This window comes from Camelina sativa, chromosome 7 (genome assembly GCF_000633955.1).
Source record: "Camelina sativa cultivar DH55 chromosome 7, Cs, whole genome shotgun sequence".
Taxonomy (NCBI): Eukaryota; Viridiplantae; Streptophyta; class Magnoliopsida; order Brassicales; family Brassicaceae; genus Camelina; species Camelina sativa.
In genome coordinates, this window is record NC_025691.1 from 32,812,332 (window position 1) to 32,836,928 (window position 24,597).

At 33.7% G+C, this 24,597-nt stretch overlaps 5 protein-coding genes and 1 pseudogene across 7 annotated transcripts; 4 read left to right on the top strand and 2 right to left on the bottom strand.

Moving 5' to 3' along the window:
- On the top strand, positions 21-4,154 carry LOC104703933 (indole glucosinolate O-methyltransferase 1-like). 3 transcript variants are annotated; one of them, XM_019228123.1, is made up of 4 exons: positions 21-124; positions 3,184-3,494; positions 3,602-3,666; positions 3,749-4,154. In XM_019228123.1, exons 1-4 carry the CDS (start codon positions 39-41, stop codon positions 4,043-4,045), a joined length of 759 nt encoding a protein of 252 aa, XP_019083668.1. In that variant the 5' UTR covers positions 21-38; the 3' UTR covers positions 4,046-4,154. The 3 variants fall into 3 exon arrangements, with proteins under 3 accessions (XP_019083668.1, XP_019083667.1, XP_010418326.1); XM_019228122.1 differs by lacking the exons at positions 3,184-3,494; positions 3,602-3,666; positions 3,749-4,154 and adding exons at positions 273-583; positions 731-795; positions 884-1,346; XM_010420024.2 differs by lacking the exon at positions 21-124 and adding an exon at positions 2,426-3,014 and having other exon boundaries at positions 3,749-4,148.
- LOC104703931 lies at positions 9,909-11,589 on the top strand (annotated as a pseudogene).
- On the bottom strand, positions 12,280-14,250 carry LOC104703935 (replication factor C subunit 2). The gene is made up of 7 exons (XM_010420027.2): positions 14,019-14,250; positions 13,657-13,763; positions 13,449-13,550; positions 13,145-13,340; positions 12,923-13,051; positions 12,639-12,833; positions 12,280-12,562 (listed from the first exon to the last, which is right to left on the bottom strand). The coding sequence occupies exons 1-7, from the start codon at positions 14,178-14,180 to the stop codon at positions 12,452-12,454; spliced, it is 1,002 nt and encodes a 333-aa protein (XP_010418329.1). The 5' UTR covers positions 14,181-14,250; the 3' UTR covers positions 12,280-12,451.
- Positions 14,939-16,902, top strand: LOC104703937 (E3 ubiquitin-protein ligase At1g63170-like). Its single transcript, XM_010420029.2, has 5 exons — positions 14,939-15,690; positions 15,780-15,899; positions 15,996-16,128; positions 16,218-16,391; positions 16,523-16,902. Exons 1-5 carry the CDS (start codon positions 15,149-15,151, stop codon positions 16,700-16,702), a joined length of 1,149 nt encoding a protein of 382 aa, XP_010418331.1. The 5' UTR covers positions 14,939-15,148; the 3' UTR covers positions 16,703-16,902.
- LOC104705201 (putative F-box/LRR-repeat protein At5g15620) lies at positions 17,328-17,885 on the top strand. Its single transcript, XM_010421174.1, has one exon. It carries the CDS (start codon positions 17,328-17,330, stop codon positions 17,883-17,885), a length of 558 nt encoding a protein of 185 aa, XP_010419476.1.
- Positions 17,956-20,570, bottom strand: LOC104703938 (bifunctional UDP-glucose 4-epimerase and UDP-xylose 4-epimerase 3-like). The gene is made up of 9 exons (XM_010420030.2): positions 20,083-20,570; positions 19,813-19,862; positions 19,576-19,711; positions 19,384-19,485; positions 19,065-19,292; positions 18,893-18,974; positions 18,705-18,787; positions 18,494-18,585; positions 17,956-18,288 (listed from the first exon to the last, which is right to left on the bottom strand). Exons 1-9 carry the CDS (start codon positions 20,278-20,280, stop codon positions 18,204-18,206), a joined length of 1,056 nt encoding a protein of 351 aa, XP_010418332.1. The 5' UTR covers positions 20,281-20,570; the 3' UTR covers positions 17,956-18,203.

A 24,597-nucleotide genomic window follows, 5' to 3' on the forward strand; every position in this document is an offset into this window, starting at 1 on the left:
GAAAAACCGAGAGAGTTTATGCTGCTGAACCGCTTTGCATGTTTTTCTTGAACCGTGGCGGCGGCTCGGGTTCTCTTGCGACTCTGTTCACGGTAGGCCTAAGCGAAGTCTATTTCAAGACTTGGTACGTACTGCTTCATTAGTCACATACAAGCCAAATAACTACTTGATTATAAGTAAATTGCATTAACCTTTCCATTCCCCCGTTTTAATGAACCAGTAAAACCAGTTTGCAAAAAATTAATTTTTGTTTTGTTTTGTTTTTTTTGTAGGACAAATCTCAAATATATGGTATTAGAAGGAACGGATGCATTCACCTCTGCTCATGGCATGCGACTCTTTGAATACATTGGTTCAAACCAACGATTTGGTGAGATGTTTAACCGGGCAATGTCAGAAGTTTCCACCCTGACCATGAATAGAGTTCTAGAAGTGTACAAAGGATTCGACGATGTAAACACTTTAGTGGATGTTGGAGGAGGATTTGGACACGTCATAGGTTTAGTGACTTCCAAGTATCCTCATATTAAGGGCATCAATTTTGACGTAGCCAAGGTTATAACCGAAGCTCCTCTTTATCCAGGTACACTATATATACTAACTCATAAAGTCAACAAATTGTACTTGAAATTGCTAGTTCTGATATAAACATTATATATTTTTTTTTACAAATTAAAATAAATAATATAATTTATCTTTCTCAGATTTACTTAAAATGTTTTATATATAGGAGTGGAGCATGTTTCAGGAGATATGTTTAAGGAAATTCCAAAAGGAGATGCAATCATCATGAAAGTAAGTAACCAGTTATTTTATACGGAAAAGCCAAAGATATATATATGATCCCATTGTCAACATGACTAACTACATAAACTAATGGCAGTGGATACTACATGACTGCAACGACGAAGATTGCCTAACGATTCTAAGAAACTGTTGGACAAGTCTTCCGGAAAAAGGAAAAGTGATACTAGTCGAGATGATTACGCCGGTGGAACCAAAGATCAACGACACTTCTTCTAAAATTGTATTTGGTATGGACATGTATATGTTAACACTATGCTCAGGTGGTCAGGAGAGGTCATTTCCCCAGATCGAGACTCTAGCCTTTGGTTCGGGTTTTATTCGGTGTGAAATCATATGCCATGCCTATTCGTATAGTGTTATCGAATTACACAAATAGGTTCCAGATTATACCAACGAAAATTAGTAAGATTAGTCTCGTCAACATAGAGACTCTATATAAACTCCATATATACCTTGTTTTATCATAATAAACTATTTTACCTTGTATTTCACATATTCACGAGTTTTTTTAAGTTTATAATGGTTTTTTTCCCTTGTGTGTAATTTATATAATAATAGTCATCTGAATAAATCTGTTCATCTGAATAAATCTGTTCATTCTCTCCAACTTGAAAATAAAAAAAAATCGCAATTTAAATGGCATATAAATAGGCACTGCAAGTTACACAAAACATAAAGGGCCAACGGTGACTCACAAGCAATCAAAATCTAGAAAACATAGAAATAGTACAGCATGAACCACTACTATATATGACATTCTAACGTGGCTGTTTGTTGAACATTCATTTTTTGTTTGTTTTTTGAACATTCATTAACTCATACCAAACACTGACTATTCATAATTGTATATTGTATTAAATACTATTGATTTCGCTTTCATATCTACATGTGCATTGAATGTGTATGTGTTTCTAAAGTTATTGCCTGCTGCTAAACCATATCACATATAGTATGTTTCAATTAACTTAAAACTGAATTAGTAGATATCGATCGTGTTGTAGCCTGGGTTGGCTTTTTTCTCCGAAAATCATATTCTGGTAATAATAATTATCCTTGTATTTATTTTAAAAATTACTTTGTTTAAAACAGTATTTAATTTTAAATATTGCAATTTTATATTTTTTTGAATTTAACATATATATTTTGTATGTATGTTATCAAATAAACAAATTGAGTGATAGTGGGAAGAAACAAATATGGAGAGCACACATTAGTACATATTCTTATTGGATTATACCTGAGCAATCATAACATTAGCCTGAGTGTCCGAGAGGGTTTATCAAGTATATGCATGAATAGCCTTCCGAATTGGTGATTTAGTGCCATTTAATGTATTTTTTTTTTTTGGGAGTAAACTACTCATCTCAGTTTACTTTTCTTTTTTTAGTTACGTAATTTGACGGTTATTTACTACTATTACTTACTAGGAAAAAAAAAAAACAACCATACAAAATCGATTGTGATTTTTTTTTGGGCTCGTAACATGTTGTTTGGATAATAATCAATGCAAAAAAAACTATAGACATTAGTTTAGTTTTTTGTTTAAATTTCTGGTATAATTTAGGGATATATAATATTCAAATATTGTGAACACAGCACAGGCGCACAGGCGCACAGCTTCCCAGGCTTCTCCCTATAAAATGGCAGCAAGTGTGAAAGACAACGTTCAGCTTTATCTTACCATCTCTATATATTTGTTACTATCTATTTTCCTCAAATTTTCAACAAACAACAACAATGGCAAACCATCCTCAAGACCCCTTAACTACTTCTTCTGAATTGGCTCTAATCAAAGAAGATCAGCAATTTGACAAAGAAACAGTGAGCTTGCAAGCGGATAAGATCTTGTACACTATGGCCTTCCCCATGGCTTTCAAAACAGCCTTGGAGCTTGGCGTCTTCGACACGATCGCTGCTGTAGATGAAGGCATGTGGCTCTCGTCTTCTGAGATTGCGCTTCGTCTCCCTACCAAACCCACAAACCCGGAGGCACCGGTTTTGTTGGACCGTATGCTGGCTTTACTTGTTAGTCACTCAATCCTAAAGTGCCGTATGGTTGAAACTGGTAAAAACGGTCAAACCAGAAGACCCGAGAGAGTTTATGCTGCTGAACCGGTTTGCATGTTTTTCTTGAACCGTGGCGGCGGCTCGGGTTCTCTTGCATCTCTCTTCATGGTAGCCAGTAGCGAAGTCTATTTCAAGACTTGGTACGTACTACTTTCTTATTCACAAACAAGCCATACAACTATTTGATAATGAATTACATTATATTAGCATTCATCACCCCGTTTTAATAAACCTTCTAAGTCAATATAATTAAATAAGTTTGCAAAAAAAATAAAATTAATTGATTATATATTTATTTGTACGTCGTAGGGAACATCTCAAAGATATGATATTAGAAGGAACGGATGCCTTTACCTCCGCCCACGGCATGAAACTTTTTGAATACATTGATACAAACGAACGATTCGGTGAGATTTTTAACCGAGCAATGTCAGACGCTTCTATCAATATAATGAATAGAGTTCTAGAAGTGTACAAGGGATTCGAGGATGTTAAAACTTTAGTGGATGTGGGAGGAGGAGTCGGAACCAGTATAGGTTTAGTGACTTCCAAGTATCCTCATATCAAAGGCATCAATTTTGATATAGCCAAGGTTATATCCCATGCTCCTCTTTATCCAGGTACAAAACTATATTAACTAATAAAATCAACAAGTTGTACTTGAAATTGCTAAAAAAAATTGATATTTATCTTTCCCTAATTTACCTATAAAATGGGTTATATATAGGAGTGGAGCATGTTTCAGGAGATATGTTTAAAGAAATTCCAAAAGGAGATGCCATCTTCATGAAAGTAAGTTCTATGTATTGCACATAATATCAATATATACTACACGATTTGAACCATATATATTAACTACATAAATTAATGACAGTGGATACTACACGACTGGAACGACGAAGATTGTGTAAAGATTCTAAAAAGTTGTTGGGCAAGTCTCTCGGAAAAAGGAAAAGTGATACTAGTCGACATGATTACACCGGTGGAACCAAAGATCAACGACTCTTCTAATATTGTGTTTGCTGTGGACATGGTTATGTTAACACTATGCTCAGGTGGTAAGGAGAGGTCACTTCCTCAGATCGAGACTCTAGCCTTTGATTCGGGTTTTATTCGTTGCGACATCATATGTCATGCGTATTCATATAGTCTCATCGAACTACACAAATAGGTTGATGTCTATAATTGCCAAAAATGGAATCTTTAATGATAACAGTTTCAATAAAAGCTACATTGCTTATAATTATTTTTGTGAAATCAAAATACCAAAATGGGCCACTACAAGCAAATAACGTGATCAAAATCATTCACAAGCAATCAAAATCTAGAAAACATAAAAATAATACAGCATGGACCACCTCTATGTCATTCTAACGTGGCTGTTTGTGAACATTCATTTTTTTTTTTGAACATTCATTAACTCATACCAAACTGACTATTTATATTTGTCGATTGAATTAAATATGGATTTCGCTTTCGTTACATGTGCTTTGAATGTGTATGTGTTGTTGCCTGCTGCTAAAGCTAATCTAAGATCAAGAACTTGAAAATATAAGAACAACTTTTCTTATTAGATTTATAAAACTTTCTCAAAAACTAAGTCTCTTTCTCAAATCTTATGGAACAGCTTTCCATAGACTCTTGTATTTATAGAACTAAGCTACTCCTTATTCTATTCGGATTAAACAAACTTATTTGGAAAACTTATTTGTGATTCCTACTTCTATTTCTTTATTTCCATTTCTCTATTTCTAGAATCTTTTTATCCTTGAAATAGCTTGCTCTTCAAGCTTTGGAATTATCCAACAGCTAAACTATAAGTATGATTCAATTAACTTTAAACTGAATGTAATTAGCTGGATAAAATCGGTCACTCTCACTTGATTCATAGCTAGTATTCACAAGTTCTTCCCTAGTTTAGTTCAGTTTCATTAGACTGATTTATTGTATCTAGTCAATATAATACGTTTGTGCTTGTTATCCTGAAAGTGTTTTCAAAAAAAAAAAAAATAGTTGCATAAATGATTCCATCAGAGTATATAAATTCAATTCACACTGTCGCAAAAAGGAGTGTTAATGCATATTTTAATTGCTTAGAAGAGGAAAAGTAACTCAGGAGTTTAATTTTACGACATTTATAGTTTTACACAATTACACTCAATGAGTATATATAGCTCAGCCATCGGAAAATGTGAAGGTGAATGAAATGTAACAGCAAACGAGAAGAAATGCACGTATATATATTAACGGCATCAATTTGGATGTAGCCTCAGTTTTAGTTCATGCTCCACTTTATCTAGGCAAACCACTAATTAGATACTGTATTAAACAAGTTATATCTCTTATAAAATCTGTTTATCTTTGCTCAATATTAGTTTAGTAAATTAAAATCGATCGGTCATATATAGGAATTGAGCATGTTAATAGAAATTCCAAAAGGAGATGCCATTTTTCTACAGGTAAGTGTACCTCTATATACACTATCGAATGAAAAATAATAATAGTAATCATTATATTGAAATTATATAAAACTCCATAGTCAACCATATACTAACTACAAAGGGAAATGCATAAATTAATGATAGTGGGTACTAAATGATTGGAACCACAAAAGATTGTCTAAAGATTTAAGATTCTAAAAGATTAAAAGTCTTTCCGATAAAGGAAAAGTGATAATAGTCGAGATGATTACGCCGGTGGAACCAAAGATCAACGACATTTCATCTAACATCGTGTTCGGTATGGACATGTTGATGTTGACACAATGTTCAGGTGGCAAGGAGAGGTCTCTTTCCCAATTCAAGACTCTAGTCTCTGATTCGAGTTTTATTCGTTGTGAAATCATTTGTTTTGCCTATTCATATTATGTTATCGAATTAAACAAATAGATTTATAATTTTACCAAGAACAATCAAGGTTAATATCTCGTCAATGTGATGAATATATATCGTCAAAATACCTTGCAAGGTATTTTTATATCTATAAATAAATGAAACTTGAGGAGCTTTTCTTGTTTTCTTTGTGATATCAAAATACCAAAATGGTTAGGATCAAGATTCAAAGATAATATCCATAAACATTCACAAGCAATCTATCCGAATTATCAAACAACATAGAGCTGACCAAATTGGTTTAAACATAAACCGTTCCACCGTTCATCACTACAGATGAGTGGAAGTTAACTTTCGCTGTTTCACAAACAATGACTAATTTAGCCAGAAGACCACATAGTTGAAGATATGATCCAACTCCATCACAGATTCTCATACGCACAAATCCAGTTTCCTTAAACGGTAATCATTGGGGTAAGACGAAAAATGCAACGTTGGAATGTTCTGAAATGTAGAGGAGGAGAATCAGGTGTATGCCTTCATAAACTCGAGTTTTAGATACTCAGCCATATCGATTACTATACGGAAAAGCGTTGTGTTAATGTCTGTTGGAGAGTATATATCCCAGATCGTAGAGCTGCTTTAAGCCGTGACATGCATAGTCAAACTTACTTTCTAACACATTACGAACAAAAAATATAAGAAAAATGAAATATATTTATTAATTTTGTACAAAAACTTGAAACATATTGTATGGTTTAATTAAGTTTCTCGAGCTTTCTCCAAAATTAAATTAGGTCGCTACACTTACTCATGTATTTAAATTAAACATCTTACTAACATGTTATATATCATTTGTGTGGTAGCAACATAACACCTAACTATTGGTGAATGGTGATACTCGATTTATGGGTTTAATGGGAAACCTTTGAGGGTTTTACCGCTACCCATTAATCATTCGTTGTACACCAAGCCCAAAATATTTTGTAAGTGCGATTTATAACGTTAAACTGTATGGCATTGTTAGATATTAGATTATCCACATAAGCATCTCTGAACAAAATTCTTTAAATTTGTGGTTACTGTACATTTCCCAAAATAGATATATAATAATCCATGTCTCCTAATAAAATTATGAGAAAGAAATTATACATCGAAGGGATAGCATGCACATACTATGAGAGCGTCCATCATATGAAAGCCCGGGGACAAAGCATGCACATACTATGGTAATGGTTAATAGTCTCATCATTTTCCCCTCAGTTAGGACATAAACTATATGTCTAAAAGTAAAAACTAATTTACCGTTCATATACGGCCACTTTTGCATGATCTAGAAGTGCTTGCTACATGACAATTTTTGTCGAATTGTTAATATTCAAAGCATGTTTTTTTAACCAGATTATCAAAGGTTAATTCATTAGAAAATTTGGTAGTTCATGTCATCAACTTTTAATCTAGGAATTCTAGTATATCAACTCATTTTTATACCCAGGACTAAAAAGATACATATATCCACCAGAACAGTAAACTTTCTAAGAAGATTTATATTCCAATATATTGTTATAACCAGATCGATATATGATGTCATGCGCTGAGATCACAAACCTTTCATAAATGGTCTTGCAAAAGTGTGTGGTAGTTAGAGCCGGTCAATCTAGTGTTATGTCCTGAACAAGTTGTACATCGCATGCATTTATCGACTTTGAAAGAAGTCGATGAGAGAGAGACTGCAACTGGATCGTCTGGATGTAAAGAAAACTAAACACTTTGTTTTATTTTATTTTTTGAAAAAAAAAAAACACTTTGTTTAATTGTATCCAAGAAAATACATATTGGTAAGGTCCACATTAAATCGAATGGCATGCGAGACGTAAACGTAATATATACGGTATTATTTTGTTTGATTTTTAATTTGTAAGTCAACTTTCATCTTTAAAGATCTAAAATAAAGAAAATCCCATCGTTTTAATCTTCCAAACTTATTTTCTTTTTGGAATATTCTTGTTTATCATAACTATATCTAAAAATATATGATTCCAATTGGTGATCGGTAAAAGCGAATTAAATATATTAGTAATAAGAAACAGTACAAATGTTAAAAGTAATAATTTATTATGTTTAACTATATTTTATTTTGCAATATGAGATATTATTTAAAAATGTAACATATTTAATCTATACTAGTATTTTTGCAGCAGTTTTTGCTCAAAAAATACTTTTTGGAAAGCTTTTGCATTTAATGTATTTACTTTAATATTAGTTACCAAAAGTTTCAAAATTAATTATTAGTAAGTTTTAGAAAATAAGGAAATCTTTCTACTTCATTTAAACATAAATATATGATTCTCTTTCATTTTTATTTGAATTTATATTTAAATTATCCTGAATTATTCTATAATACATTTAGTTAATAAAAATTGTGAGTTTTTTCTTGCATATGATGTAATATTTTTTTTTTAAACGGACATATATTACTTAATAGATGAATAAAAAAAGTATGGGTACAATATCTCACTTCACCTAAAAATTTAGGCAATAGTTCAGAATCATACTATAAAAAAGACCAAAATAATTCAGAATACAAATGAGTAGAAAACTTAATTTATCAGGCATCCAAACTTAAAAAGCTTTTATTTGGTTTATTCCGGTTCTTTATTTTAAATATTTTTTCAAATCTAAATATTTAAAACTTTTAAAAAGTTAAATATGTTAAATATTAGAAATATTTATATTTTCTAAAACGTATAAATATTTATATTTTTAGAAAGTTAAAATTTATAAAATATTAATAATATTTAAAAGTTTATGAAGTTTTAAATATTATAAATATTTAAACTTTATAAGAAGTTTAAATATTATTAATATTTCAACTTTTAAAAAAGTTAGAAGACCTTTAAAATTTAATAATAAATTTAAAATTATACGAAACTTCAAATATGAGAAATAGTCAACCGTTTTAAGAATTTTAAATATTATAAATATTTAAACTTTATAAGAAGCGCCAATCTTATAAAATGTAAATGGTTACAATCTTAATAAATAACATATCAACTCAATCTAATATTTATAATACAAAATAATAAATATTAAAAACTAAGATGATATAGTGCGAGTTAGAATATCTCGAGACGGGGTTATATAGCGGGACGGGTTTTGTCGATATTTATATAAATTGAAAATATCATTAATTCGGTGTTACATAGGTAAAATATTATTTCATTAGTTTGTTAACACTATTGGTATCAGAGAATAGATATATCTAATTAAATTGATTAAATAAATATTATATAAAAAATAAATTATATTACAGTATTATATGATTTAAACTATAAAATTAAAAAATATTATACATTTATTTAACCAATAAAAAAACTTATAATTTAAATATTTTAATTATAAATAATTTGTCCCGTGGTATACCGCGGGTCCTAATCTACTTACTAAAAGTAAAAGAGCATAGACTTTCATTGTCTTTAAGAAACATGTCATTGTTGGCTACTTTAAGAGCATAGAAAATTATAATTCCACGGCTTTTTTTCTATTGATAATAATACGTCCACTCTTTTAGTTATATTAGTTTCGTTTGACAAAAAAAAATCCTTTTTTTCATTTATTGTTTTGCAATGTGCAGAGTTAGCCTTCCGTGAACCAAAAAAAAAAAAAAAATAGAATATCCATACAAAAACGATTATTTTTGGGTTCGTAAAAAATGTTTGGTACACTATTCTTATGTTGCAACTAAGAATTGCGAAATAACTCGATTCTTATTCAAATATAAATACATGAGAATATTGTGTTTTTGTTAATTTCTGAGATATGTGTTGTTAGACTTGTTCTTCATGTTCGAAGCTGAATAAAATATTTTTTGTTATCTTCGAGGAAAATATTCATTTCGTTTTCATAACTAAAATATGTTAGCGTACGTCATTGACGTCATCATATATATATGTTAGTTAAATCGTTACTTCCCAAGTATTATCATTAATCATCTCAAAATAGACTGGCAATAATTAGTCGACGACAAAATCTAGACATAATTAGTTTAGTTTTCTTATAGACAAATTTAGGTTATGCATGCTTTTGTTAATCCGCAATGCAAATAAATATCTCGGCATAATCTTGTGGACACAGCTTCGAGGCTTCTCCCTATAAAATGGCAGCAAGTGTGAACGACAATGCTCAGCTTTCTCTTACCATCTCTATATTTTTGCTACCTATCTTTCTCAAATTCTCAACAAACAACAACGATGTCAAACCATCTTCAAGATCCCTTAACCACTTCCCTTAAACCGGGTCTAATCAAAGAAGAGCAACAACTTGACAAAGAAACAGTGAGCTTGCAAGCGGAGAAGATACTGTATACTAGGGGATTCCCTATGGTTTTCAAAACGGCCTTGGAGCTTGGCGTCATCGACACGATTGCTGCTGTAGATGAAGGCGTGTGGCTCTCGTCTACAGAGATCACGCTACGTCTCCCTACCAAACCCACCAACCCGCAAGCACCGGTTTTGTTGGACCGTATGCTGGCTTTACTTGTCAGTCACTCAATCCTAAAGTGCCGTATGGTCGAAACGGGAGAAAGCGGTCAAACCGGAAAAATCGAGAGAGTTTATGCTGCTAAACCGGTTTGCATGTTTTTCTCCAACCGTGGCGGCGGCTCCGGTGCTCTTGCATCTCTCGTCATGGTAGCCAATAGCGAAGTCTATTTCACGACTTGGTACGTTCTACTTTATTATTCACAAAGAAGCCAAATAACTACTTATTTATATGAATTGCATTACCCTTCACTATATTACCCCGTTTTAATAAAACCAATTTGCAAAAAAAAAAAATCGCAGGACACATCTCAAAGATATGATATTAGTAGGAAAAGATGCATTCACCTCTGCTCATGGCATGCGACTCTTTGAATACATTGGTTCAAACCAACGATTCGGTGAGACGTTTAACCGGGGAATGTCAGAGACGTTTAACCGGGGATGTAAACACTTTAGTGGATGTGGGAGGAGGATTTGGACACGTCATAGGTTTAGTGACTTCCAAGTATCCTCATATTAAGGGCATCAATTTCGACGTAGCCAAAGTTTTAACCGAAGCTCCTCTTTATCCAGGTACACTATATATTTGACTATATTAACTGATGAAGTCAACATACTGTAATTGAAATTGCTAATTTTTATTAATCATTATTTTAAAAGATATAAATATTAATTATATTTATCTTTCTCATATTTACGTAATTAAATGGGTTAATTATATATAGGAGTGGAGCATGTTTCAGGAGATATGTTTAAAGAAATTCCAAAAGGAGATGCCATCTTCATGAAAGTAATTAATTAAGTTCATGATATAATCACTTCTTTTATTTTATTTTTGAATTTGCTTCAATCACTTCTTTATGGACAAGCCAACGATATATTGGATTCCATGGTCGTCAACCATATATTAACTAACTACATAAATTAATGACAGTGGATACTACATGATTGGAACGACGAAGATTGCCTGAAGATTCTAAGAAACTGTTGGACAAGTCTTTCGGAAAAAGGAAAAGTGATACTAGTCGATATGCTTACGCCGGTGGAACCAAAGATCAACGACACTTATTCTAAAATTGTACTTGGTATGGACATGATTATGTTAACACAATTGTCAGGTGGCAAGGAGAGGTCTTTTCCCCAGATCGAGACTCTAGCCTTTGGTTCGGGTTTTATTCGGTGTGAAATCATATGTCATGCCTATTCGTATAGTGTTATCGAATTACACAAATAGGTTCCAGATTATACCAACGAAAATTAAGATTAATCTCGTCAACATAGAGACTATATAAAACTATATATATAGCTTGTTTTATAATAAGAAACTCCTTGTATTTCACATTCAGGAACTTTTTTCGTTTGTAATGGTTTTGTTTTCCCTTGTGTATTATGGTTGTGTATTTATAAGCTGTTCATTCTGTCCAATTTAAAATAATTAAAAAAAAAAAAATCGCAATTTAAATGGCATATAAATGGGCACTGTAAGTTGCCAAAAAAATATAAAGGGCGAATTGTTTGGTGGTCTATCGACCATCTCGATTTTTTTATTCAGTGAAGTTCACTTCGTGAACGAACACAAGAAGAGCACATGGTTAGTGTATATATATGATTACAGATCCAGTAAACTGAGAAAAGGAATCTTTAATGATTACAGATCCAGTAAAGCTACATTGCTAATTTCATTCAAAAAAAAANAAAAAAAAAAAAAAAAAAAGCTACATTGCTAATAATTATTTCTGATATCAAAATACCAAATGATTTACGATTAATATTCAAAGATAATGTTCAAAAACATTCACAAGCAATCAAAATCTAGAAAACATAGAAATAATACAGCATGGACCACTACTGTATATGTCATTCTAACGTGGTTATTTGTTAAACATTCATTTTATTCTTTTGTCGAACAACCAAGGTCAATATCTCGTCAATGTGATGAATATATATATATCGTCAAAATATCTTGCAATGTATTTTGACATCTATAAATAAAGTGAATGAAACTTGAGGAGCTTTTCTTGGTTTGTTTGTGATATCAAAATACCAAAATGGTTAGGATTAAGACTCAAAGATATAATATCCAGAAACATTCACAAGCAATTCAAACATCTATCTGAATTATCAAACAACAGAGAGCTGACCAAATAGGATTAAACATAAACCGGCCACTGCTTCATCACTAGAGATGGGTGGAAGTTACCTAGCTTAAGGTGCTTTCGCTGTTTCACGAACAATGGCTAGTTTAGCCAGAAGACCACATAGTTGAAGATATGATCCAACTCCATCGCAGATTCTCATATGCGCAAATCCAGTTTCCTGAAAGATAATCATTGGTGTTATTAGACGAAAAATGCAGAATTGAGATGTGAAGGAGAGAATCAGATGTATATACCTTCATGAACTCAAGTTTCAGATACTCAGCCATCTCGTAATTCTTTATTATACGGAAAAGCGTTGTGATAATGTCGGTTGGAGAGTATCCCAGATCGTAGAGCTGCTTTAAGCCGTGACAAGCATCGTCAAACTTACTTTCCAGCACGTTACGAACAATGTTCTTGACATGAAGTGGGTGAGGCTGGTCACAGACCTGAGAAAAATAAAAAGGAAATAAGTGACCTGAGATATATGAATCAAATGTGTTTCATCAGCTAGGTTAACTAAGGTTTTGTATCGAACCTTGAAGACGTTTTCTTGGTTGACTAGCCGAAACCCGCTATTAGTAGCTTGCAAGTTGTTCAGAGCTTGCCTCATGTCACCATCAGCTGTAAAAATAATCGCCTCCAGGCCTTCAGGTACATAAGGAACCTAGGGAGAATGAAAAGCACAGGTTAATCAGAATATTTTACAAAACTGCAGTAAATAAACATGTAGAATGGTAGAAAAGTGGCAAATCGATACATTCTCTGCTTGAACCACAATCATGAGACGGCCTAGTATCTGCTGATCAGATAATCTAGAGAACCGAACTAAGGCACATCTACTCTGAATGGGCTCAATAATCTTGGCTGACGTATTACAAGCAAGTGCAAACCGCGTAGAGTTCGAATAGATTTCGATCGTTCTCCTCAATGCTTGTTGTGCTCCAGATGTCATACTAATTTTACAGACCAAAAACAGAAAGAAGAAGCACTGAATCAGAAAAACTAATCTTAAGCAAAAAAAAAGACTGAAGAGAAAAAGCCACAAACTTAGCAGAACTAACCTGTCAGCTTCATCAAGAATGACAACCTTATGACGCCCTGGAGGAAGTGTTACTTTCTTCTGCGCAAACATCTTAATTTTGTTCCTTACAACATCAATACCCCTACAACAACCATAACAGAACACAAATACCCACACAGAAGATGTTTAAACCAAACAACGAATTGAAGATGGTACAACAACATCTTATATGAGTACATACAACATACCTATCATCAGATGCATTCAACTCCAGAACAGCTTCCTTATAATTCTTGCCAAGAAGCTCGTGAGCAAGAGCCAAAATGCTTGTGGTTTTACCTGTTCCAGGAGGACCCTGAGAGGATATAACAACAAAATAATGCATCAGAACCTAGGAATTGGATAGTCCAGTGAACACCCACAAAGAGTCAAACCCATCAATACAATTTCATTAACCAAAACCCTAGAAATTGACAAGCTTTATATCCTCAAATCTAACACCAAGAGACAAAACCCAATGTGAGAAAGTCACTAAATTGCAATCACAGAGTGCCACAATAGAAAGATTCAAAGCAGATACTAAGAGAAGAGAAGAGTAAAAAAATCTCACGGCAAGGATGAGATTAGGCATGTTCCCGTCGCGAGCGATGACTTGAAGTCTAGAGACGGCGTCTTCGTTACCAACGATATCGACTACTTTGCTCGGCCTGTATTTCTCCACCCATGGTTTCTCGCTTTCCACGCCGGAAGAGGTTGAAGACGACGCCGCCATTTTTCTCAGTCGGAGCCTCCGATCCGGTGAGATTTTTTCTGATTTGGAGGGAAAATTGCTGCAGTGACACTCCAATTAAGGGTTTTTGTTAGTCTTCTACGTTTATTTTTGCATTCAAGGGCCTAGAAAAAGAGAAGAATACGAATTTTGCAGCAAAGTATGTTAATTTCATTATATAGCCCCAAATAAATATTTGATATTACATATCTGCCTCGAATATTTGACTTTTTCCAATTAGGCATACAAATTTTGGGATGGTGGAATTTTGATACTTTGGTTCGGTTCGGTTCGGTTCGGTTTGTTTTATTCTATATTCAGTTATTAAAATAAAAGTTCCAAATGCACTATATAATCAAACCTGTATTTTCAATTTGAGAATTTTTGGTTTGGTTTGGTTTGGCTTTGAGCTCAGTTTGGTTTTGGATATATAAAATCAATAATAATTCATTAGTTTTGTACCTTTTTTAGTATATCTAAACATAGATATAATTTTAAAAAAAAATAAATTTCATTTAGTTCGGTTATGTTGCACTGGTTTAAAAACATATTTTGATTCGGTTTTTGTAATTCAGTATAGAAAAATTTGCTCAAACTTAATAAAATTCATTATGAGTTTCGGTTAAATTCGGTTGGTTGGTTTGATTTCTGCTTTTTGCCCACCCTTATTAAAAGGGAGCCACTAAAATACTAGATATTACATAAAAGTCCCGCTTATTTCTCTGGTTGTCATTAGAGGAAACATTGAATATTAAAAATTGATTTTTTCGTATTTTTCACTTTTCAAACATCACGTTTTCCGATTTGTCCGACTCCATCCTCTTCCTCTCTCTGTGTTCGAAATCGAAACCCTAATTTGTCTCTGAGATTGAAATTTTCCCCTTTTTAATGGCGTAAAGCTTCTTCAATTTCATCAATTCGAGATCAATTTTACAAGAAAGGAAGAGACTTTTGTAAAAGAGAAACAAGCTATGTCAACAGAGACGACGACGGAAGCAACGCCTTTGATTTTAACCGACGGAGGAGGAGGAGGAAGAAGATCGGTGAGGAGACAAGGGTTAAGAGAAGCGGCGAGGTTACTAAGACATGCAAGTAGCGGGAGGATGATGATGAGAGAACCATCGATGCTTGTTCGTGAAGCAGCGGCTGAGCAGCTTGAAGAGAGACAAAGCGATTGGGCTTATTCTAAGCCTGTTGTGGTTTTGGATTTCGTTTGGAATCTTGCTTTTGTTGCTGTTGCTGCTGCTGTTTTGGTACTTAGCAGCGATGAAAAGCCTAATATGCCTCTTAGGGTTTGGATTATAGGGTATGGGTTGCAATGTATGATGCATATGGTTTGTGTTTGTGTTGAGTATCGTAGGAGGAATAGGAGGAGAAGAAGAGATAGGATTCCGAGATCTCGTTCTTCTTCTTCTTCATCTTCTTCTATGGAGGAAGAAGAAGTTTTGGGTTTTAATAGAAACTCTGAAGATCGTTACTTGGAGCTAGGACAGTTAGAGAACGATAACAACAGGTTTTGTTGGTTTTAAGCTTTTAGTGATTGTGATATCTTTTGTCTTATATATGAATTTTGGCCAAAGCTGTTTTTTTTTGTGTAACCAGTTTTGCTAAGCATCTAGAATCTGCAAATACGATGATCTCATTTGTATGGTGGGTTATTGGATTCTATTGGGTATCTTCTGGTGGCCAAGAGGTAGCCCAAGGATCCCCTCAGCTTTATTGGTTTGTTGTTAACTTCTCTCATCTCTCTTAGATTCTCTTGAGTGTTTTAAGTGGTCAAGTTCTTTTTTTTTGAATGGCTTTGTTTGTTTTGTATAGGTTGTGTATAGTCTTCCTAGGTTTCGATGTGTTCTTTGTGGTTTTCTGCGTTGCATTGGCTTGTGTTATTGGCATTGCTGTTTGCTGCTGCTTGCCTTGCATCATTGCAGTTCTATATGCTGTAGCAGAACAGGTAACTAATCTCATAACCTGTTTCTTTTGCCTTTTTTTACCTCCCAGAAAGTCGGATTTGTTCGACTGAGAATCTGTTGAAAAATGCAGGAAGGAGCTTCGAAAGAAGACATTGACCAACTAACTAAATTCAAATTCCGAAAGGTTGGTGATTCTGTGAAACACGCTGTTGATGAGGAACAAGCACAAGGAGATTCAGGAGGAGTGATGACTGAATGTGGTACAGATTCACCCGTTGAACACACTCTTCCTCATGAGGATGCAGTAAGTAACACCCAAAATCACTCTTCTTTCACATTAAGTCAAACTCTGCATGTAATGTAATGTTATTGTATGGCTAGACTCTGACTGGATATTGATGAATAAAACCGGATTTTGCTTTTGTGAATATACAGGAATGCTGCATATGTCTGTCAGCTTATGAAGACGAGACAGAGCTAAGAGAACTTCCATGTGGCCACCATTTTCATTGTGGTTGCGTGGACAAATGGCTTTACATCAATGCTACTTGTCCTCTTTGCAAGTACAATATACTCAAGAGTGGCAACTACGAAGGCGCAGACGAGGAAGTCTAGAACAGAAGAAGAAGAAGAAGAAGAAGAAGAAGAAGAAAGAAGACAAAACTTGCAAATATGCGAATATCTGTATCATTAGCAGCCGAGGGAACCCAAGGAAAGAAAAAGGGTTCGACATTTGATCAATTTGTAGTTTTAACATTGCTTGTTATATGCATGTACTGTTGTTGCTTGTTATAAAAAGCTGTTTTTATCTTATACCAAATAATTAGAAAAGTAAACCGTAATTTGGATTGGGAGGGATTGGGAGGGAATGATTCGTCCGATCCAAGTGCAAAATCCAGGTCAAGTTTTCAGAAAAACGCAACTAAGATAAGAGCACACACACTAATATTTTCCACTTTTCGCTTAAGTATGTTGGAAGTCGGAAACATGATTATTAAATCTGGTCCAAAGCAAATTTTGATTTTTATTTGGTATTTTTTGGGGGTCAAATCCAAAGTCCAAATCAATTTAGGATAATAAATCAAATCTATATAAATAGGGCGTGGTGGGGAATGATGGTCCTCGATTACATTACAAAGAAGGGCCGAGGTTACTTAGCGAAGGGGACTAGGGTTTTGAAGATTAGAAGAGAGTTTTTTTGCAGACTAGTGTGCTCTCTCTAGGGTTTACGAAATCAAGCATGGATAGGATCAGCAACCTAGCAGACGAGATTATTTGCCACATCGGGTCTTTCCTTTCGGCGAAAGAGGCGGCGTTCACGGCACTTCTCTCAAAGAGGTGGAGGAATTTGTTTGAAAACCTATTTCATTTATCAATCACAGCTGAAGGAAACATCATCTGTTGGAACTGTTTGCAAGTTCTCCTAAAGAAATCTCCAAATCTAAAGGCTCTCACCATCAAGGCAAGTGTGCACTATAAGGATGATGATCGTTTGGATGATGAATCTGTTTGCGAATGCTTGCTGAAGGGGTTTTCTTTCCTATCGTTCTGCTATATTGAGGTAATAAAGATAACAGAGTTTAAAGGAGACAGAGAAAAGATGGTGCAAATAAAGCACATGTTGGAGAAATTGCCGTGTCTTAAACTTTTGGAAGTTCATCTTAAGCCAAGAAGAGATGACGTAAAGCTAATTCAGATCATGGCGGATCTCCTTATGATTCCGAGAAGTTCGTCCAAATGTACAATTAAGCTGTTCCATCGAACAGAAAATCTTATGAACATAAACGAGCATATCTGATTTAGATTTAGAGAAACAAAGGTGCTTCCCCGTTTGTTGTTGACATGAGAATTCAGAATATATAACTCAGATATTACAATTGATTTTTTTTTTTTTTTATTAACTGAAAGAGGATGATACGTTCGATACAACCTTTTTCTTTTTTTGAAGAGAGAAGAGATAGATGTAGGCAATATAAAAGAACCATCTATATATATATATATATATATATTTTCTTTATTAGAGAGTGGTGAAAAGAAAAGGAAAAGCTTTAATATATATATATTTTCTTTATTAGAGAGTGGTGAAAAGAAAAGGAAAAGCTTTAAAAAGAAAATATCAATGCTTCTTCTGGAAACCCCATGGATTCTTATTTGCCCAGTTCCATTGGTCTCTGCACATCTCATCCACTCCATATTTTGCCCTGTTACAAATATATCACAATGATTCAGTCCCTTGTCAACTCACAAAGATATCATGTCAAAATTCATTAAACCATATTCACTTAATCAGCTTTGTTATATATTATCTATATGAGCATTAAGATTCCACAGAAAGTAACTTATTCAAAGTTCATATCCGAACGAAAATGATTTAAACGCGGGAATGGTATGAAGCCAATGACTTACTTCCATCCAAGTTCTTTCTCAGCTTTTGCAGTTGAAGCATACACAGCTGTTGCATCTCCAGCTCTTCTTGGACATAGCTTGATTGGTATTTTCTGCAAGGAAAAATATGTTTGTTAATAGCATTTTCTGAAAGCAAATCTTAAGTCTCATCCGCACAAGCACAAGACTGCAATTACGGAAATGAGAGACAGGGAAAGAAGAGAAACTGTACCTTGCCAGAAGCTTTTTCGAAACCTGAAACCATTTCTAAGACAGAAGTTCCTTGACCAGTCCCAAGATTAAAAGCACTACAGCCTAAGATTAAGATGACACACCAACACATACAAAATATTAGATTGAGTCCATCAAATCAAAACCAAACCAAACCCTTCAAACAGTTAAGTGTCTTATAGAGTTTACCAATCTTTGGGTCTGAAAATAGCTTGTTTAAAGCAGCAACATGGCCATCTGCTAAATCCATTACATGAATGTAGTCTCTGACCTGCAAGTAGTGTATGTTAGCTTATCAATCCATCACATCAGAAACCCACACCAAATTTGTGAATAAAGAATGGTGTTATCGATATTGTACCGCGCTACCATCCTTGGTGGGATAGTCATGTCCATATACATTGAGTTCAGGTAGACGTCCAACTGCCACTTGTTGGATATAAGGCATGAGGTTATTCGGTATGCCTTTTGGATCTTCTCCAATTCTTCCACTCTCGTGAGCTCCAACCGGATTGAAGTACCTCAGAAGAATAATCTTCCATTCTGGTTCAGCAGTGTGAATGTCTCTAGCTATTTCTTCAAGAAACAGCTACACAAACAGATCACTTGCTTATCAAGATCTCAGTAACAAATGATATAACTTCCAAAATTATGGACTCAAAACAGACTAGATGAGGTACCTTAGTACGACCATAAGGATTCATAGCCTGTAACTCAAAGTCTTCCTCACATGGAACTATTTCAGGCTGGCCATAAACTGTTGCAGAGGATGAAAAGACCATCTGTATAGAAACTCCAGAGTCAGAACAAATTTGGTAAACTAAACTAGAACAAGAAACACATTTTCAAAAGTGAAGGATTCTGATGTTAACCATTTTGCAGTTGTATTTTGCCATGGTCTCATACAGATTGATGGTTCCAACTAAGTTATTATCAAAGTAACGACGAGGGTTTCCAACACTTTCTCCCACAGCTTTAAGGCCAGCAAAGTGAATCACAGCATCAAATCTGTTTACCCCTCACAAAGAATCATCCCCAAGTACAATATTAAATCAATTCACCTGAATATAAAATTGCATAACTTCAACTTAAAGAAACTGTCACAATACCTCTGATTGGAAAAGAGTTTCTCAATGTCCCCTTTGTTTCTTAGATCACCCTGCAATTAATTAATCAAAAACATCCAAAATCTTCACATAACTTCCAAACAAACTCACAAGCCATATAATACTAAATTAAGAATCCATGGGAAAACAGAGCAAATTCTTGAACTTTTCTTGTGAATCAACCCAAAAACAAAAGAAAGATGAACATACACAATCTCAATTCCTAAAGTGACATAAAACAAAAATCGAAGCTTTTTTCTTAAGAGTACTGACCAGATTGAATTCAAGCTTGGTAGAGAGATCAGGACCAACAAGCTCTCTAACCCTATGAACAGCTTCAACGACAGAGTTATCAAGATTATCAATGATGGTAACCTTAAAACCCTGATTCAAAAGCTGAACAACAGTGTGTGTTCCAATGAATCCAGCACCACCAGTCACCAAAATGTTCTGCTCCACAGAAGAACCCATCTTTCAAAACGAACCCACTTCCCAAAAATCGAAGCTTTTCTTCACTATTTAAGAGAACTTGGTTGGTTGGTTGAGCAAACCAAGGAGAAGGAGAGAGAGAGAGAGAGGAAAAAGTTTGAGTCTTTTTTGTTTTTCTTTAATCTGGGATTTATTGATCTGTTGCTTTCTTGTGAGTGGATAGAAGGACGCCGCAAAAGTGAAATTTAAGGAAAGAGAAAGCTTTTGGCTTTCTTGAAGGAGATGAGATGAGATGAGATGAGATGATCCGTGTGTTGTTTGATGCTTTGGAATTAAACTCGTGAGGGGTTCTATATAACTAAGGAGAGAGGAAAAAAGAGAAAAAAGAAACAACTTTTTTACACACCTTTTTGACCAAATAAAAGATTTTGTTATTATGAACAAGAAAGAGATGATGATTCATTTGCTATTTTTGGGATTTGTGGATAACGAATCATGACCAAATCCACCAAGATTAGAGGGAAAAGAGGGTATTTTTTTAAACTTTTTTTTTTTTGTTCTTTTTAGTGTAAATTGATTTTAGTTTCCTAATTTTTTTTTTAGATAATTGGGATTTAGATAATCTTTTTCTTTTTCTTTTTCTTTTTTTGCTAACAAGGATTTAGAGTTTCTAAACCAAATAAGATGAGTTATTATTGTTATTATTAATGGGTTGTCATTTGTTTAAAAGCTTTTTTTAGTTGTTTTCATGCCTTAGACTTAGTCAACAGCTATTTTGTAATAACATTAGCACGTCTTCTTGACTCTTTAGATAAACGAATTGGTGATTGCGTACGTACAACAAGCGTGTGAATACTTAATAGTTCTTTTTCCCCTCTACACTTACTATTTGATTACCAGCTTACTTCAAGACCTCCTCTGTTTCAATATTTCAGAACAGAAAATTCACTTATTTATGCGTGTGATGCGACGACAATCGTTTGGTATTTATTAATAATGTATTGCGGTGAGTGTAATAGTATAAAAAAATCTAAAAGTACGAGGCCAAAAGACAAAGGATCAAGAAATAACAGGGACTTCGGGTAAAATAAATAAGAGAGAGTTCCCGAAGTTAGGGCTCATGATTCAAATATTCATGAACGTTAAGATAATATTTCATTCTTGACTAGAGCGATGGGTGAATTTGAAGGTACGATTCGAGTTTCGTTTTCTCTAGAATTTAGGGCTTTATATATACATATACTCTCGCCCGATCAAATCCTAACGATTAATTACAATATGTACTTACTGAAATCTGAGTCTTCTTTAGAAGCAACCAGAATCCAGAATTTAATTACCTCAAAGGAACGAGGTTTGTAACCAATTTTAAAAAATTTACAAAGCAAATCATACGAGGCATCAGTGGCATAAAGCCTCCTAGAATGATCCAATGCCATCATCATATGGAAAAAACAGACATTTTAAAGAAAAAAAAAAAAAAAGTCAGACTAATAAAAAACTGGATTTGTACAACCCTTCATTGTCTTGCTCAATCACCAACTAATGGAAAGATTTAACTATAATCACCAACTAATGGTAACAACCTTAAGAAAAGATATATATGTAAGCAGAAAACAATTTTATAAAGAGAGAAAAAAAACTCCCAAAATCTTCATTTCCTTTTATGAGAAACCTCAAGAAAGTAGTAATACAATATATTTGATTTCTTCATAGAAAAAAAAACTCAAAGATCAGATCTTTTAACTTAAAGGTTAAAAACCCCAAAAAGAAAAACTTTCATGGTTTCAGTGATCAATCTAATCACTTACACGGTGAAAAGACCAAAGCTTTGTGAAATGGTTCCTGTTCTCTCTTGTTCTCTCACTTTTTTCCTTTTTCTTTAGGTGTAAATGATTGGACAATTGAAAAGTTTGAAGGAATTGAAAAAAAAAAATCAGCCAACTTTAACTGTTTGAATGAAAAATGTTGAAGAAGTTGAAAAAACTCATTCAACTTAAAAAGTTGAAATATTGAAGAAGTTGAAAATATTAAATTAAATATGCTTAGAATTGAAGAAGTTAAGTCGAAAAAATTGGGCTGAATATTATTCAACTCATTCATCTCCAAAATAGTGGATGAACAAGTTAAACATTTTTGCTGTCGAATTAGTTTATTTTTTCAACTTTTTAAGTTGAATGTGTTGGATAGTTTTGTTCAACTTCTCCAATCTTTTCCATTCAAATGAAAGTTGGTTAAGTAATTTTTTCCAACTTCTTCGACTTTTTCAATTGTATTTGCACCCAGTTTGTTTAGTAGCAAAATTGTTCAACTTGTTCATCCACTATTTTGGAGATGAATGTGTTGAATAATATTCAGCCCAATTTTATTTATCTTAATATTTTCAACTTCTTTAATTCTAAACAAAAAATAATTATAAATTAATTTACATAAAAAATGTGAGAAAATGTTTAATCTTTCACACAAGATTAAATTAATTTAATCTATAGAGACAAAAATAACATTATCGAGTGTTTTAAAATAACTTTTTTCCCGCATTAATCCTCTCTCTTGGCATTTGTTTACAAATGGTTCTCTCTCTCTTGGCAAAAAAATGCCCTGCCCTATGTGTGTTCTCTACTTCTCTGTATCGGACCACTTTATTTCAGATGTCAAACTTGCCCTCACCCATAGTTATCCTAAATTGGAAACAGAATGTTAATAATCTCGCATTGTATAATACTAGTAAGGTGTAAAAAAGCAAGTCAAGCATTCTATCAATGTGAAGAAGGAAACAAATGTACTTTAATCAATAAATCATCCCAAAAATTAAAACTCTAATTATACGGTATATGAATAATAAAGAATAGTAATCAAAGAAATTTTTTTAAAAAGAGTAGAAGCAAAGAATAGTCTTAGAGCATCACCATCGGTAGTTCTTTGAAAATGGATTCTCAAAAAATATTTTAATACAATAATATTATTTAATTAATTTTTGTTTGTTTTAAAAACATGAACCAATCAGCTTATGACATATAATAAAAGGGGTCTCTGGAAATTTGGGCAGAGACATTGTATCTTTCTCTCCTCAAATTTTAATTATGTTTATATTTTTTAGGGTGAATTACCCAAATGTTACTTATTTTAGGTAATATTACCAGAATCTACAAAAATCTTTTTTATTACTAGAATGTTTCGGGTATTTTCAAAATACCCAGCGTGCCCCTGTTTTATGTTACCGGAAAAAACGTTATTACAAAAATGTCATTGCCACGTCAGACGTTACGTCAGAAATCACTGACGTGTAACCATAACTCAGCCGTAACGTGTTACAGAGTATGTTGTGGCTGAGTTATAGGTATGTTGCGGCTGAGTTATCGGAAAAACATTTGAATAAGAGCGGACGGCTGACTTATGAAAATCTGGCTGAGTTATGCCCATAAGTCAGCCAAACGTTACAGCTGACTTATTAAATCTGACTGAGTTATGCGCATAACTCAGCTGTAGTTACGGCTGAGTTTTCACCTGATAGTTGAGTTGTCAAAATTTTGGCTGAGTTATCACAACGACACGGCTGAATTGTCAAAATTTTGGCTGAGTTATCACAATGACACGGCTGATTTACCATTTTTTGCCTGGTTGAGTTATGAAAAACGGCTGACTTATGAGATGTTGTTACAGCTGAGTTATGGTAAAAAAACTATAACTCAGCCGTCATAGGTTGACTTATCGTACAACTCAGCCGTCAAACGGCTGACTTATCAGCAAAAGATTAATTACTAAAATAAACTTTTTTTCTTTTTAATTACTGTAATGTTTTTCATGTTGTGACTGAGTTATAATTTGTTTGATGGCTGAGTTTTATTTAGACTGAGTTATCACGTCGGACGCAACATCCATGTCAGCATTCCATGTCATCATTTTTTTTCTCCGGAAATACGAAACGTCGTTCGACTCTTTTTCTTCAACTGGTTAATAAGTGAACTATTTACCTTCTTATTTTACTTGTTCTTCCACTTCTTCTTCACTTTCTTCTTCACCTTGTTCTTCTACTTCTTCTTCACCTTGTTCTTCTACTTCTTCTTCACCTTGTTCTTCTACTTCTTCTTCACCTTGTTCTTCTACTTCTTCTTCAACTTGTTCTTAATTTTCTTTCATGGATCCAGTTCCAGTACTAGTTGTTTCCGGTAATTGGGTAAAGACACAGAGATATGTATTTAACACCGACGATAGAGGGTGTATAGTTGTGCATATAGATGGATGCACAACACACGACAAGCTTGTGGAGCTTGTTCTTGAAGACTACGGATTGGACGCGTTTAGCCATGAGCTAAAGCTGAGTTACATGTTCTCGAACAGGGCAATGAAACATTTGGCGCATGA